The sequence below is a fragment of the Gigantopelta aegis genome, chromosome 5 (genome assembly GCF_016097555.1).
Source record: "Gigantopelta aegis isolate Gae_Host chromosome 5, Gae_host_genome, whole genome shotgun sequence".
Taxonomy (NCBI): Eukaryota; Metazoa; Mollusca; class Gastropoda; order Neomphalida; family Peltospiridae; genus Gigantopelta; species Gigantopelta aegis.
This window is the reverse complement of record NC_054703.1, coordinates 9,522,522-9,540,478: the sequence shown is the minus strand read 5'-3', so window position 1 is coordinate 9,540,478 and position 17,957 is coordinate 9,522,522. Positions and strand designations below refer to the sequence as shown.

Here is a 17,957-nt window from a genome sequence, read left to right as displayed (position 1 = left end):
CCTTCAGAGTTCATCCATCAACTATTGGACGATTTGTTGAACGTCATCAACAGACCGGAAGTGTCCGTGATCGACTTCGACCTGGTCAACGTCCCGTTACGACCCCACGCCAAGATCGGCAGATTCGACGACACCACCTCCGTGACCGGTTCAGAACTGCGACAATGACAGCAAGCAACACGATAGGACGTCATGGAAGGCCTACCCATCCGATGACGGGCATCCGTCGACTCAGATGCAGACGCCCGTACAACGGTAACATCATGACACCGCGACATCGTGCTGCGAGACTACAGTTTGCTCTCCAGAATGGTAATCATCCACCAGCCTTTTTCCAGAGCATTGTTTTCTCAGACGAGTCCAGTTTCTCTGTCTCCTTTGCCGATGGAAAAGCACGTGTGTACAGGAGACTCCATGAACGGTACGCTGACGGATGTGTGAGGGAACGTGACGGTTTGGCGGCGGTTGTCTGATGGTATGGGGGGCAATCAACTGTGATTTCAAGAGTGATCTCATCATTGTCCACGATGCCCTTACAGCCCAGCGTTATGTTGACGTTATTCTAAGACCAGTTCTCCAGCCACTTTTGCGCCGTCACCGAAGACCAGGAGGTCCCCTTCTGTTTCAACAAGACGATGCCCGTCCACATATTGCAAGAATTACCCAGGCATTCCTGCAACAACCCGGTATCACCGTTATGAACAGGCCCGCCGTTTCACCGGATTTGAACCCAATTGATCACATGTGGAATGAGTTAGAACGTCGTGTACGACATCGCCAGCCACCACCGTGTAACGTCGCTGAGCTTGCACAGGCGTTGCAGGAGGAGTTTAGGAACATTCCTGTGGCTTATTTGAGATGTTTTTGCCAATCCTTTCCCCGTCGTCTTCACGCACGGTCACGGGCCAATGGTGGACACACCGGATACTGACCTTGATATGGGGTGGGAGGGGGGGGGGGGGGGGGGGGGGGGGTTGTCATATTACATTATCCATCAATTCATTAATAGTGTGTCGTTGTTTGCAATGAAAAGTTGTTTTTGCGTTTTCATTGTGTGTCAGTATATAAATACTAATTAAAATAAAATAATAATTAGCCTATAAAACCCCAATAAACCAAAACAATACAACACAAATAAAAAGTACAAAAGAGCGCTGCACATGTCCATATAATAGTATCACACGCGTTTACATGTTCAGCTAAATCCATACTCCTCCATGCTGTCATGAACAATGCGAGCGTGTTCTCTTAGGTGTAATCGTGGAACAATAGGGGACATATAATAGTATCACACGCGTTTACATGTTCAGCTAAATCCATACTCCTCCATGCTGTCATCAACAATGCGAGCGTGTTCTCTTAGGTGTAATCGTGGAACAATAGGGGACATATAATAGTATCACACGCGTTTACATGTTCAGCTAAATCCATACTCCTCCATGCTGTCATGAACAATGCGAGCGTGTTCTCTTAGGTGTAATCGTGGAACAATCGGAGTCAAAGGGGACATATAATAGTATCACACGCGTTTACATGTTCAGCTAAATCCATACTCCTCCATGCTGTCATCAACAATGCGAGCGTGTTCTCTTAGGTGTAATCGTGGAACAATAGGGGACATATAATAGTATCACACGCGTTTACATGTTCAGCTAAATCCATACTCCTCCATGCTATCATCAACAATGCGAGTGTGTTCTCTTAGGTGTAATCGTGGACCAATAGGGGAAAAATATTAAAACAAAACAAATGAAACAAAACAAATCAAAGCAAGGAATATATCATCAACAACAATAAAAACAAGACGAGGCATGTCATTGGTAATGGTGGTTATTTATTGATTTATTTGCAGGCCACTAAAGACGATGCCAGGGAATCAAACGTACAACTTTATTGAGAGGTCTACTAATCGTCAAAACTTGACTTGTGGAATCTATTGTGACGATGGACAAGAACTAAAACGTAATAATGAATCAGATCATGAACTGTGGGCAGGTTTCGAGACATACAAATACACATTCTGGGGTATTGTCATCTGGATTGTTGCCCCGTAGGTCTTACCGGCAAGAGCATAGTGTTCAATATTATAGGAAACAATAAACTGAGAATTTTGTTTTAAATCTTGAAATCGTCAGCTTTTTAAATGGACTGGATACGGCATAATTATTCAGTGAATGGATCTTATTTAATTAGCTTATCTTACTCCTGAACAGAATAAAAATATATCTTGTAGTTTAAGCTTACAATGACGTGAGAACATGCGGCCATATACAAGTGTACATGTATGCCTACAAAATGAATAAATGTGTGTTTACCCTATAAAAATAAGGGCAAACGAAATAAATGTCTGGTCTCTGGTCAGCGGGCGCGTCGATTTTGACCCTCGCGCGTCAACATTTTTTTCATACTATTTATTTGTATGACGTCGATGTTTGCCGGGCTTTTCCTGTTACGACATAAAACCGTATTTAGAGCCAAAATGTCATCAGACATGAACTAGGACGTGTTTTTGTTTTCAATTTAAATATGCCCCTTATTTCGGTATCAAATATACCCAACTTTTCTGTTCAATCTGTGCTTTAAAAACAAGCAGCACCAATTCTTGAACTTTGGTCTGACCATAGGCCGACTTGTTTGTGGCCTAACAACAACATGTCCCATTACTACAGGGATTATTCCAAACGTCCGGTAATTGATTTTCGTTGTCGGTATTGTTTTAAGTTTAAGCGATTGACATGATCAGATATAAAGTATTAAACTCAAGACTTACATGATGACATAACCGCCCCAAGTTTTCTGTAATAAATAATAAGTAAGCAAATTGGTTTTGTAACACAGTGACGTAGCGATGAGGGTTTGGTGGGGATGGGAGTACGGGGGTCATGCCCCCCCATCAAACTTTTTTTTGTTTTTTACAGTATTAAATTTTATAAAATCATACACACATACATAGTGTGGGTTGCCTCACCCCAACAGTGGGTTGACCCCCCTCCCAAAATATACGCCTGTGTTGTAACATAACAGAAAAGTACATCGTATATTTTAGTAAAAGGTTTTCTTTTTTTTCAGATATATTTTTCTTTCGATATTTATTTTATTATTAACAATATCCAAATTAAACAAACACGTTACACTAGCGTATGGGGAGGGAGGGGGCACCCCCCCCCCCCCCCCACACACACACACACAAATTTTGTAGCAGCAACGATGTTTTATTTTTTAATTCAACATATTTGTAAGAACCAAATTGATTGGATCTCTAACAAAATTTCAGGTAGTAAAAGCGTCGTTCAACCGGTTGCAAATTTCCAAGTGCTACCTACGTCACATGTATTCATACGCGCAGATTAGTTTGTCAACTACAATGTCAGACGTCGGTCAAAACGTAAATCTTAACACGCTAGCCATAGTTTAAAAACCAATACGTTGTTCATGTCAAGGTCGTTTATTATTTCAAACAATTACTCTATTCTACTGCTGTTATTATTGTTATCAGTTAATAGTTAATAGTTGCTCGAGTATACAATTCATCGTACACCACGTTGAGAAGAAATTTAAAATAAATTATTACAAAACGGCGTACTTATTTGTTGAGCATAGGAAGCATTTGTTGGCTTGTAAATCGGTCTACATTCCTGAGGGACGTCACTGTAGGTTATAGTTTATTTCAGAAAAAAATGTAAAGTTTGTTTGTTTTATTTAACGACACCACTAGAGCACATTGATTTTCTTTATCTTATCATCGGCTATTGGACGTCAAACATATGGCCATTCTGACACTGTGTTTTTTAGAGGAAACCCACTGTCGCCACATAGGCTACTATTTTACGACAGACAGCAAGAGATCTTTTATTTGCGCTTCCCACAGGCAGGATAGCACAAACCATGGCCTTTGTTGAACCAGTTATGGATAACTGGTCGGTGCAAGTGGTTTACACCTACCCATTGAGCCTTGTGGAGAACTCACTCAGGTTTGGAGTCAGTATCTAAATTAAAAATCCCATGTCTCGGCTGGGATCCGAACCCAGTACCTACCAGCCTGTAGACCGATGGCCTAACCACGACGCCACCGAGGCCGGTCAAATTATAATGTAACCTAATCGAAAAGAGCAACCCATGGGGTGATTTTATCTTCAATTATCTGCGTTGTCCTTCACCATAACATGTCCAACGCCATATACACTGAAAATGTTTGTATCCGTGGATGTTTTGCAGTTTATGATTTTGTTTCCTCCTTTTGAAAAAAAAAGCATATAAAATATGATTATTCTCAGTTTAAGTATTCTTTATAATACTTCATATTAATTATTCTTTATAAGTCTTCATATTAATTAGTCCATGCTTCCAGTTGTTCCTAACATCATTAGTGTCAGGCGGTTGGTAAGAGCAGCAGGACGAAGCAGTGGCTTGGTACTAGAAATTAGGAGGATCATGAATAGATCCAGATGGTTTAATGGCTGGTTGTATTTACAAGAAGACCACCACAGAAGTTTCTTAATTATACATATGTGGTTTAGGCGCTGATTATGGTAGCAACATATGTTGCAAATCATACATTTGCAAACAAAAAACAAAACAAAAACAAACCCCCCAAAACCAAACTGTTAATGTGAGGAAAGCCATATGAGAAGTAAGAGAAAAATACATTTTGTTATTAATCAAATAAAAAATAAAAAACGATTAGTTTTTTTTTTCTCTTTAATTTCACATCTAGTCCAATTGGTGGATGATTTAAACAAATGATTGTGATTCCAAATTACTTGACAGTTAATTTTAATTTTAAATATTCCACTACAATGTATAAAAATTTCTTTATTAAAGGGACATTCCCGAGTTTGCTGCATTGTAAGATGTTTCCGACTAATAAAATGTTTCTACGATTAAACTTACATATTAAATATTTTTTCTTGTTTAGAATATCAGTGTTTGTATATTAAATGTGTTTCTGGTCGTCTTAATATTTATAAGAAGCCCAAACTGGATTTTGTCTTCAAATAATTTCGTACGTACGAAAACATTTTTTTTTAGGAAATAAAATGAAATTTACGCTAGTACAAATATTAAAACAATCAGAAACACGTTTAATATACAGCCACTAATATTTATGTAGGGACATATATTTGATATGTAATTACAATCGTTAAAAAATCTCTGTTGGTCGATAACATCTTAAAAATTGCAGCAAACTCAGGAATGTCCCTTTAAAAGTCGGAATTCTATTGTTTGATCCTCTACCAGTAGCCCACTGTACACATGTTTCTTACCGTTCTGTATTACACGGTGCACGTGTTTCTTACCGTTCCCATATCGAATATCACGTTCTATATTACAAGGTACACGTGTTTCGTACCGTTCTGTATTACACTGTACACGTGTTTCTTGCGTTATGTATTACACAGTACACGTGTTCCTTACCGTTCTATATTACACGGTACACGTGTTTCTTACCGTTCTATATTACACGATACACGTGTTTCTTACCGTTCTATATTACACGGTACACGTGTTTCTTACCGTTCTATATTACACGGTACACGTGTTTCTTACCGTACTATATTACACGATACACGTGTTTCTTACCGTTCTATATTACACGATACACGTGTTTCTTACCGTTCTGTATTACACGGTACACGTGTTTCTTACCGTTCTGTATTACACGGTACACGTGTTTCTTACCGTTATGTATTACACGGTACACGTGTTTCTTACCGTTCTATATTACACGGTACACGTGTTTCTTACTGTTGTGTATTACACGGTACACGTGTTTCTTACCGTTCTATATTACACGGTACACGTGTTTCTTACCGTTCTATATTACACGGTACACGTGTTTCTTACCGTTCTATATTACACGGTACACGTGTTTCTTACCGTTCTGTATTACACTGTACACGTGTTTCTTACGTTATGTATTACACAGCACACGTGTTTCTTACCGTTCTGTATTACACGGTACACGTGTTTCTTACCGTTATGTATTACATGGTACACTTGTTTCTTACCGTTCTGTATTACATTGTACGCGTGTTTCTTACCGTTCTGTATTACACAGTACACGTGTTTCTTACCGTTCAGTATTACACAGTACACGTGTTTCTTACCGTTCTGTATTACACGGTACACGTGTTTCTTACCGTTCTATATTACACGGTACACGTGTTTCTTACCGTTCTATTACACGGTACACGTGTTTCTTACCGTTCTATATTACACGGTACACGTGTTTCTTACCGTTCTGTATTACACGGTACACGTGTTTCTTAACGTTCTATATTACACGGTACACATGTTTCTTAACGTTCTCTTATATCGAATATCACGTTCTATTTTACACGGTACTCATGCTTCTTACCGTTCTATATTACACGGTACACGTGTTTCTTACCGTTCTGTATTACACTGTACACGTGTTTCTTACGTTATGTATTACACAGCACACGTGTTTCTTACCGTTCTATATTACACGGTACACGTGTTTCTTACCGTTATGTATTACATGATACACTTGTTTCTTACCGTTCTGTATTACATTGTACGCGTGTTTCTTACCGTTCTGTATTACACAGTACACGTGTTTCTTACCGTTCTGTATTACACGGTACACGTGTTTCTTACCGTTTTGTATTGCACAGTACACGTGTTTCTTACCGTTCTGTATTACACAGTACACGTGTTTGTTACCGTTCTGTATTACATTGTACATGTGTTTCTTACCGTTTTGTATTACACGGTACACGTGTTTCTTACCGTTCTCTATTACACGGTGCACGTGTTTCTTACTGTTCCCATATCGAATATCACGTTCTGTATTACAGGGTACACGTGTTTTTTACCGTTATGTATTACACGGTACACGTGTTTCTTACCGTTCTGTATTGCACGGTGCACGTGTTTTTTACCGTTCTCATATCGAATATCACGTTTTGTATTACACGGTACACGTGTTTCTTACCGTTCTCATATCGGCAGTGGCCAAAATTGGATTTTACTTCTGAATATTAGTATTGATTGTTAATCTTTGTGACAAACACAGCAATTTGTTTTTTTTATGATGTAGTTCATGAATCAGTATAAATCAGTATCCAGTGATTAAAATTCAGACAGGTAATAATATAGACAGCGGTGGCTCGAGGTTTTAATGGCTCTGGAATTATTAATGATCATGCACACACAAGTAAAGAGAGTATAATAGTATAGGAAACGCTGGCTATAATGATACGTTTGTAGACGTAATCAATTGTTATCATCATAAACAATAAACACAAAAATTACACACAAATATGGTGGGCTGAATGTCGAAGTCTGTTGTTTTTAAACGCAGGTGTTTAAGTATTACAAATGTATGTAGTTACACGCGTGTGAGACACAAGCAGGCGTTTAAGTATTACAAATGTATATAGTTATACGCGTGTAAGACATAAACAGGCTTTGTAAATTAGTATTCCAAATGGGACTAGCTGACAATCCGCAAATTATTGTTTTATATGTTTCTAGCTCACAATCCTCAAATTGATATTCCATATGAAATCAGCTGAACGGCCTCAGTGTTTTATTCCAATTTGGACTACCTGATAATCCTAAAATTATTATTTCAAATGGGACTATATGATAATTCACACATTGTTATTCCAAATGGGACTAGCTGACAGTCCTAAAATTGTTATTCCAAATGGAACTACCTGACAATCGTCATATTCCAAATGGGACTAGATGATAATTATCAAAATGACATCATATGGGACTATCTGACCAATTGGACAAGGTGGCGGTACTCAGCTTGTGACGTTAGATACACATGACGAGTCTCTGTTAACACCAATACTGGTCTCATCAGTTGATATCGATGGTAACGGTAATGTAGCAGATCCAGGACCAATACCGCGAATTTGATTATAAATGTTTGCCAGCCTAGCTTGACTGTTGATTCCTTCGATTCCTTTTCAGACAGTAGCAGGCCAGGCGATCTCTGATGATGTTTCGATAGTTTGACGAACTTGCTATCAGAATGTAGAAATTCTGTCCGAAATTTAGAAGGTAGAGTAGGACAAAGAATGCCCAGAATTTACTTAGTAGTGCCTTAGCTCTTACGTTTGCTTTCAGTATGATCAGCGAAACTTCCGCAGCTTCCGCAAGTGACGCTGGTAACAAGGTGACGAAAGCCAACACGGAAACCAACACCAGAGGGCTTGTTGAACTGTCCAGCTTACGACTCGAGGATTTATTTCCTGACCTCATAAACATGCTCCGAAAATTGTGACTTCGGTGGATGTGAATGATAATGAGGATGTTCAACACTAGAATAGCCAGGCAGGGCAGAATGGAGGAAAACATCAGTCGAGTGAATATAAAATAGTATCTTATCCCCTCTGAAGTGGCGCATTTACCTCGCACCAGCTTCATTTCTACCAGAAAGGGCACAGTCAACGCAACGGCCAGGACGAGTATGCACAAGCAGACGGCAATAGCCTTCATCCGGGTACAAAGTATCTCTCTCGTCAGCGGGAAACAGACACAGACATATCTATCAAGCGTAAGCCCGACCATGAGCCACGGAGAAAGAACCATTATTAGGAATTTGATCCCGAACAGGATTTTACACAAGCCGATGTTGATTGACGCGAGAGACCGTAGGGCAAACGTCCGCTCAGTTTCCTGTAGGATCTTTATGGAGAGCAGGACGCTGTCAGAAATAAATAACAACTTCAAGTACACGGAATAAGACAGGCTCTTCAGTTTCTTGTCTCGCATCATGGTAAACAGCAGGGCGTTCCCGATGACGCCCATCACAACTATCAGGAGCACAACGCTCCAGTGACTGTATCTGTATATGTTTGCGTAGGTCAGTCGTTTACGTGGCAAGTCGTTTCCATCGGGAGAGTAGTCTCCATGAGTAAAGTTGTCCAGATCAGTAGAAGTCTCAATAAAGCTGGATTTTTAATTGAGTGGAAACGGTATCAGGATTGTGGCAGACATATTCTGTGGTTGAATTATCCCCTGCAATTAAATCAATCATCATTGTCATTATACTGACATAAAAAGTGGTGCGGTGGGAGGTTGGGGGAGAGGTACAGTCTTGGTTTTACACCCCTTGACATCATGGGATTCAGTGAATGAATCACTGGAAGAATGAATGAATGAATGAATGAATGAATGAATGAATGATTGGATCGATGACAACACCTCAACACGAAAACTACATTGGCATTTGAGTGTCAAACTATGGTAAATGGGAACAAATTAAGTGATGATCAACATCAATATAAAAATCAACAGTTAAATGAAAACACAGTGTAAAGAACTGTGAAATATACACTCATATATCTATCTATGTATATATATATATATATATATATATATATATATATATATATATATATATATATAGATATAGACATAGACACATACACATACACATGCATATATATATATATATATATATATATATATATATATATATAGACATAGACACATACATATACACATGCATATATATATATATATATATATATATATATATATATATACACACACACATACACATTTGTTTTTGTTTCAGGATTGTCATTTTCCACATCTATTTATGAACACTTTATTTTAGACAGTATAATCGACTACGGATCCTAAATTTTAGCTTATTGCTTTAACTGGAAATTGTTTTTAGCAGACTGCAAATGTAATGCTTTATTTCTTTGCTTCAAATAGTGATTTTACTTCAAGCCATACGTTTTTATATCTAACCGGGAAAACATTATCTTATGGTGTATAATCGTCTGCAAATTGTATGCTTTAGTTGCATAGCTCAAATAGTAACCTTTCACAATGATGATGCAGACTGTATTTTAGAGTGTATAATCAACAAAGAGTCTACGATTTTATTTCTTGCTTGATATTTGTTTCTATCCGTCTACAAACTAAATACTTTAGCATATGCCTTAAAATGCAGGGTTAGTTGGATTTTTTCATATCTAAGAATGTAAAACATTTCAGAGTGTTTAATTCCCTACATATTATACGCTTTAATTTATTGCTGAAGGAGTAAAGCACTCGCTTGATCTATCATCGTCGATGGGTCCATTGAGTTATGTCTTGCTCAGTCAGTGCCCTACAACTGATGTAACAAAGGCCGTGGTATGTACTATCATTCATGTAAAATATGCCTTGTTGATAATCAGAAAAAGTAGCCCATTACATGACGGAATTGAGTTTTCTCTCTCATCTATGTGGTCCTTAACCATATGGTTAATGATATTTTTTGCCTAGTTTCGTAAAATCCGTTTTACGGTATAATCGTCTACCGATTCTGTGATTTAGTTTCCTGCACACATGCATTTTCCCGCAAACAGGACAGCACAAAAACGTATTAAATATATAAGTCGTGGAGCACTGCTTGTGATGAACAAAACCAGAGAATGGGTCTACTGAAGGGTTTAGATATTTGACACTAGAGGCTATGCTCAAATTCATGGCTATCAACATAACAATTATGGCATCATTTTACGTACAATTTTGAATCTGGTGCTATGTTCACAATATTTGACATATGATCCGATACGTTTTACTATAGGTGACATATATCAGTTTGTAATAGGTGGGAAATATAAAAGTTAAAGTTCCAATATTTGTTTAATAATTCCATATTGAGTAAGGTTGTCGTGTTTTGTCGCGCAATACGATATATATATATATATATATATATATATATATATATATATATATATATATACACATTTATTACATAATGAAAATATATCTGTATTCTTATTGGTCAAAAACCAGTCACATGACCGTCCGTAAATAGTGATATTGCCCTGAGACCCTGAGTAGGTAACGTAATGCAACGTCATCTGCTAATTCTAATGTAAACAAGCACAAACTTGTGACAACACGCTTTGCTGCGTGTTATACAACGTCATAGGATTACGTGACGTCACTAAATCCCATCAGTTTTAGAACAATGCGGGAAATGATAAGCGTTGGCGTATTTCGATTCGGATAAACAAAGCAGGAATGTATGAGTCTTATGGATGACATTATGTAATAAAACAATTATTGACCACATTTCGGGCAATATCATGTTTTATGGACGGAAGACATTGATATTGACCGAGGCCATCGGTCCATAAAACATGACATTGCCCTCAATGACGGGCAATAATTGATAAATATCGTATTGCGCGACAAAACACGACAACCTTACTCAATCTGGAATTATTAAACAAATATGTGAACTTTAACTTTTATATATATATATATATATATATATATATATATATATATATATATATATATATATATATATATATATATATACAGTGGAACCTCGTTAGTCCGGACTCCAGTAGTCCGGAATCCTCACCTTATGGACGTTCTTTTTAGCAAAACGAAACGACCACTGAGTAAAGTTATTCATTAATCCAGATATTCAGCTTCCGGAACCGGACGGTCATAATTCTGAACCAAATGTTAAAATTAAAGGCAAATTGCTTCGTTTGACCGGTCGCCATTGATTGAACATACAAGTAATCCGCCAATTAACGCTCAAGAAATTGACAGAGATAAAATGGCTGCACGGGGTTTCACACCGCAGTTTATTTAACCATTCACCTGTGTTTATTTAGTGTTAGTCGGATAGAGCACAAGTGTTCACAAGTGTTTGATGTTTTTTTAAATATAATTTCTTTGATCTATGACCAGACTGGCTGTTTTATTTTATGAAAAAAAAGAAGAGTATTTTATTTTTAAAAGTGGGTAACTCTTGATCATACCCTACGGTACCCCATGTCCTCGTTTTGTAACTACCCTCCTAACTTACCTGTATGATTTATTACTGAATACTGTTCATAACTGTTTTGGTGTCCAACTCAAGAGTATTGCCAGTCACCCAAAATAAAGACAAAGGAACCGTCTTTATATGTTATTGCTATCAAAACACTGGCTCGCGACTCTTTCACAAGTGGAACAATGCTCATTTAGTTTCACGCCGGTATTGAGAGAGTTGTATTTCAGTGATAGGGGCGGAGGGATGTATCATGTCGGCGCTAGTATTATATCAGTAGATATAGCAGAAATGAATTATAATTTCGCCATTTAATATGTTTAAAATATGATCTGTAAACGTAAAAACTTTAAACTAATAATGATTGTATATAAGTGAGAAACAATATGCATTCCTTAACAACGTACCCACTTCGTGGAAATGAACTCAACCACGTGGCCTAGATTTACAACATTAACCGGTACGACTAATACAATTTAAAACTTGTTGTCGCTAGTAATCAAACATTTAGTATCAACAATGTAACATGTCTTAAACAGTATTTCATTTTATTTAATCGCATTTTCTAACTTTAAGACAAGCATCTGGCAGTACACTACTGGATAGTAGACTGGCCTCACGGACATGCAAATAGCGCCTTATTCACACCACGAGACGGATCAACAGAACATTACTGGCTGAAGAAATGTCTGGTTCTAAAAATCAAATGTGTCGTTTTTATTTTGTTTGTGAATCAAGGGAGGTTACTCATCACGTACATTTCAGTAATCCGGAAATTCGTTAATCCGGACGGTTTTTTAATAACCATACTGTCCGGACTAACGAATAGTTATTCTTGTTTCACAGTTAATGAGGTTACGGAACAATTACAATAATTGAGAACCCATATTTCATATTTTATTTCCGTGCTTATGTCCAATTAAGGTTCAAGCAGGCTGTCCTGGACACACACCTCAATTATCTGGGCTGTCTGTCCAGGACAGTGGGTTAGTTGTTAGTGGTTAACGAGAGAGAAGAGGGTGTAGTAATACCCATTGAGTCGTTAATACTCTGGGTGGGAGCTGGTACCGAGGCCGGTGAGAACCCATAACTCAAGGTGTACCAAGGAGCTCCCTAGTGGGAGTGGTGCATGGCTAGCCAAGTAGATGGTGTCGCTTGTTCCACACACCAAGAGTCGTGCCAATGTCTGTAATCTCAAGCTGGATTGAAGGGCCTCCCATTCAGTCAGTGCAGTGCTCCACACACCAAAAGTCGTGCCAATGTCCCTAATCTCAGCTGGATTGAAGGGACACCCATTCAGTTAATGCAGTGCACCACACATCAAGAGTCGTGCCAATGTCTCTAATCTCAACTGGATTGAAGGTCACCCCATTCAGTTAGTGAGGTGCGAGTTGCTTCCCTCTATTTAGTAAATTTAAAATGGCGGGATAATGTTTTTACGTTGTTGTTTGAAGATTTATTTTGTTAAATGGACAGTCCTGAGTTTGCTGCAATTTTTAAGATGTTATTGACTAACAGATCCTTTTTAACGACTTTTTTTTTCTGCATACATATTAATGGCTGTAAATTAAACGTGTTTCTGGTCGTTCCGGTATTTGTATTTAAACTTCTATCTTCTTTTCGTACGAACGAAATTATTTGAAGACAGAAAAAGCAAGTGTGGGCTTCTTACAGCTATTAATACGACCAAAAACACACTGAATATACAGACACTGATATTCGAAACAAGAAAATATATTTAATGCGTATTTTTAGACGGAAATAAATTAATTATTAGTCTGAAACATCTTACAATGCAGGAAACTCAAGACAGTCCCTTTAATAATGATGCAAACACTTCAATCGGGATTTAGTGAGTAAGGTAGGTTATGCATTGTGTGTCCATTTGTTTTTAAACAATATTTATTGACGTATGTATTAACGTTGTGGACTGACCAACAGGCGATGCATATATTAAGGTCTCTCCCTACATTTGACAGTTACACATTTTACATAGCAGACATAATAATACAACTGCTTTAAAACAACAAGTAGTCCATTTACTGAATACCAGCTTGGAATAGGATATGTAACAATATTCGGACGTAGAAAGAACCACACTTTCAACAACCCTTATAACTACCATTCAGTCAGTTGGGCAAACTGCTCAAGGAATTCTTAAAAGATTCTATGTCTTTTTCCGCCAATTATGTCATTAAATTATTAAAGGGACATTCCTGAGTTTGCTGCATTGTAAGACGTCTCCGACTAATAAAATATTTCTACAATTACACTTACAGATTAAATACAGTATATGGTCTTGTTTAGAGTATCAGTGTCTCTATATTCAATGTGTTTCTGATCGTCTTAATATTTGTAAGAAGCCCAAACTGGATTTTGTCTTCAAATAATTTCGTACGTACGAAAAACATTTTATTTAGGAAATAAAATGAAACTTAACCTAGTACAAATATTAGAACGATCTGAAACACGTTTAATATACAGCCACTAATATTTTATGCAGATACATATATTTTATATTTAATTACAATCGTTAAAAAGTCTCTGTTGGTCGATAACATCTTAAAAATGCAGAACACTCCTGAATGTCCCTTTAAGACATCTCTGTTCTTCTCGACATTCAATCCAGGGGCGAACCCACTATATTCTTTGTCTCCGAAGTGGCTGTAACATCATCATGGCAACAACGGAAGTCCGAGCTCTCCAGTGTCTTGTTTAACCCATCTTAGAGTTTTAGTTTCAGTTACATTGTTTTGTTTTGTTTTAACGACACCACGAGAGCACATTGATTATTAATCATCAGCTATAGGATGTCAAACATTTGGTAATAGTTGACGTATAGTCTTGCAGAAGAAACCCGCTACATTTGTTCATTAGTAGCAAAGGATCTTTTATATGCACCATCCCACAGACAGGGTAGTGCATTCCACGGTCTTTGGTATACCAGTCGTGGTGCACTGGTTGGGACGAGAAATAGTCCAATGGGCCCACCAACAGGGATCGATCCCACACCGACAGCGCATCAAGCGAGCGCTCTACCACTGGTTTAATTCCCGCCCCTCGTTTAGGATGAGTCGCGTCGTACAGTGTGAACGGATTTCAGACACAACAGATTGGTTGGCGATCGTGGCTCACAACGGGACACGACCGATTGGTCAGCGATCGTAGCTCACAACGCGACACGACCGATTGATCGGCGATCGTGGCTCACAACGCGATACGACCGTTCAATTGAGTCGCGTCGTATAATGTGATCTAGGCGTAACCATTTTCATTTCGTTTCAACTTATGTTTGTACTTATATCCAATTAAGGTTCAAGCACGCTGTCATGGGCACACACCTCAGCTATCTATCTAGGACAGTGGGTTAGTTGTTATTCTTTAGGGATAGTGAGAGAGAAGAGGGTGTAGTGGAGCTCTATCCTGCCGTCATGCATACCAAACTTATCCAGCAGATAGACACTATTCCCGGCCAGTGGACTTATCCGCCCCTCATGCATACGGTCCCAGATGTGATAGACACCAGTGATAAACCAGTAGTACCAAATTCAGAACCGACACTGTTAGGAAAATTTGTCACCATAGATTTATTCGGACGATTTCCCTTATTCAATTTCACAGAAAAACAACCCAGTCGTGTTTCAGTTTGTCAATAGATTGACGAACTTCCAATCAGGATGTAGAAGTTCTGTCCAAAATTTAAAAGGTAGATCAGGAAAATGACTGCCAGAATGGCGCGGTTTACTCCCACATCTTTGACATCTATGTTGGATAGTCTTATTAAAATTATAACGACCTCTTGCACTGACATTGGTATCATTGTGACAAACGCCAGTAGAGAAACAAACACCAGGGTGCGCGTCGAACTGTCTTGCTGACGACTTGCTGACCTAATTGTTGACTTTATAAAGGTTCTTCTGAAGTTCTGGCTTCGTCTGATTTGAATAATGATAAGGATATTTAGCGCTAGAATAACCAAGCATGGCAGAATTGAGGATAATGATCTAACAAAAATATAATAATACCTAACTTCTTCTGTAGGAAAATATTGGCTTCTTATCAATTGGCTTTTCTAGCTACTAATGATGAGCCAGCGGCGTTTTTTTCCGCGTCGCCGCCCCCACCGTCACCACCGAAGAGGACGCCAGTGCCATCAACGCCTGCATCCCCGGACGAACCGTACTCTGACCTTGACATAGCAACGTGCCAGGTTAAGAGGGCGGTTCCACCGACCTCCACGCCACGGGAACCGACTCCGGTGCAGCGGTCGACTTTACAGACCGGTCCCGTTGAGTCGGCACCAGGACTTGTTGTTGCGGCATTAAAGAGGAAGACACCATCACCGACCTCCACGCCACGGGAGCCGACTCCGGTGCAGCGGTCTACTTTACAGACCGGTCCCGTTGAGTCGGCACCAGGACTTGTTGTTGCGGCATTAAAGAGGAAGGCAACATCACCGACGTCCACGCCACGGGAGCCGACTCCGGTGCAGCGGTCGCCTTTACAGACCGGTCCCGTTGAGTCGGCACCAGGACTTGTTGTTGCGGCATTAAAGAGGAATGCAACATCACCGACCGTCCAACCAGCCAAGGCCAAGCCAAGCCAAGTCTTATGTTTATTTTATTTTTATAAATAGTCCAACGCACTTTACTTTAGCGCCCGTTCAATTGCTCAAATCACATTAAAACCTTTTAGGCCGAGCACTCTAATTTATTTTTGGTTGTAATTTCTTAGTCCAGACGTGTGTAGAATGCTCTATCACCACTAACTTATTTATTCCAAATTCTGCCCACCTCAACTTACCCCCACCCCCCTCCTGTCCCGGACTTAGTCACTGGTCAGAAGTTCGCATAATACAATTTTTATTCCTAATATATGATATTGACGATAACGAAAAACACTCTAGTAATAACCTCTCTCTATCTCTCTCTCTCTCTCTCTCTCTCTCTCTCTCTCTCTCTCTCTCTCTCTCTCTCTCTCACACTCTCTCTCTCTCTCTCTCTCTCTCACTCTCTCTCTCTCTCTCTCTCTCTCTCTCTCTCTCTCTCTCTCTCTCTCTCTCTCTCTCTCTCTCTCTCTCTCTCTCTCTCTCTCTCTCTCTCTCTCTCTCTATATATATATATATATATATATATATATATATAATTGGGGTTAAATATTATAGTTAAATTTATATGCATACTTGAACAATACATAACATAATTTATTTTGTTTAGCTTTAAATACGCCTGTAGTATTGTTTGTGTAAACTGCATTGATACTTCGGTCGCGTAAGAATGCGAACGTTCATTCGCTAGTATTTGAATCAGGTGATTTTTTTGTAAATGATGCATTTGTACTGATTTTTAAATTATATTGGAAGGAATTATCCTTCTCTCTCTCTCGCTCTCTCTCTCTCTCTCTCTCTCTCTCTCTCTCTCTCTCTCTCTCTCTCTCTCTCTCTATCTCCCCCTCTATCTCTGTCTGTCTGTCTCTCTCTCTGTCTCTCTGTCTCTCTCTCTCTCTCTCTCTCTCTCTCTCTCTCTCTCTCTCTCTCTCTCTCTCTCTCCCCCTCTGTCTCTGTCTGTCTGTCTCTCTCTGTCTATCTTCCTCTCTTTCTCTGTCTCTGTCTCTCTCTCTCTCTCTCTCTCTCTCTCTCTCTCTCTCTCTCTCTCTCTATGCGTGTGTGTGTCTGTCTGTCTGTCTCTCTGTCTCTCTCTCTCTCTCTCTCTCTCTCTCTCTCTCTCTCTCTCTCTCTCTCTCTCTCTCTCTCTCTCTCTTTCTCTCTCTCATTGGTAATTAGGGACCGTAAAACTGATCGAATCACAACGCTCATCGTAACTGTCAATTACCAGCACTAGTAAAAAATGCATTACTACTCTGATCAATACCATTAAAGGGACATTCCTGAGTTTGCCGTATTGTAAGATGTTTCCGAAAAATAAAATATTTCTACGATTAAACTTACATATTAAATATATTTTCTTGTTTAGAATATCAGTGTCTGTATATTCAGTGAGTTTCTGGTCGTCCTAATATTTGTAAGAAGCCCAAACTGGATTTCGTCTTCAAATAATTTCGTACGTACGAAAAAACATATTTAGGAATAAAAATGAAATTTAAACCATAGTGCCAATAGTGTAAAACGACAGAAACACCGCTTAATATACAGCCACTAATATTGTATGTAGAAAAT

General features: G+C 38.8%; 2 protein-coding genes across 2 annotated transcripts in view; one reads left to right on the top strand and one right to left on the bottom strand.

Annotated features, from left to right (window-relative positions):
* Positions 1-7,914: 7,914 nt before the first annotated feature.
* Positions 7,915-8,790, bottom strand: LOC121372921 (kappa-type opioid receptor-like). Its single transcript, XM_041499356.1, has one exon. The coding sequence runs from the start codon at positions 8,788-8,790 to the stop codon at positions 7,915-7,917; it is 876 nt and encodes a 291-aa protein (XP_041355290.1).
* Positions 8,791-14,851: 6,061 nt separating this feature from the next.
* LOC121372920 (classical arabinogalactan protein 9-like) overlaps positions 14,852-17,957 on the top strand; it is a 4,079-nt gene continuing 973 nt past the window's right edge. Inside the window, exons 1-2 of the mRNA XM_041499355.1 lie at positions 14,852-14,936; positions 15,859-16,388. Coding sequence (XP_041355289.1) covers positions 14,852-14,936; positions 15,859-16,388 — 615 coding nt within the window. The remainder of the gene's footprint in view (positions 14,937-15,858; positions 16,389-17,957) is intronic.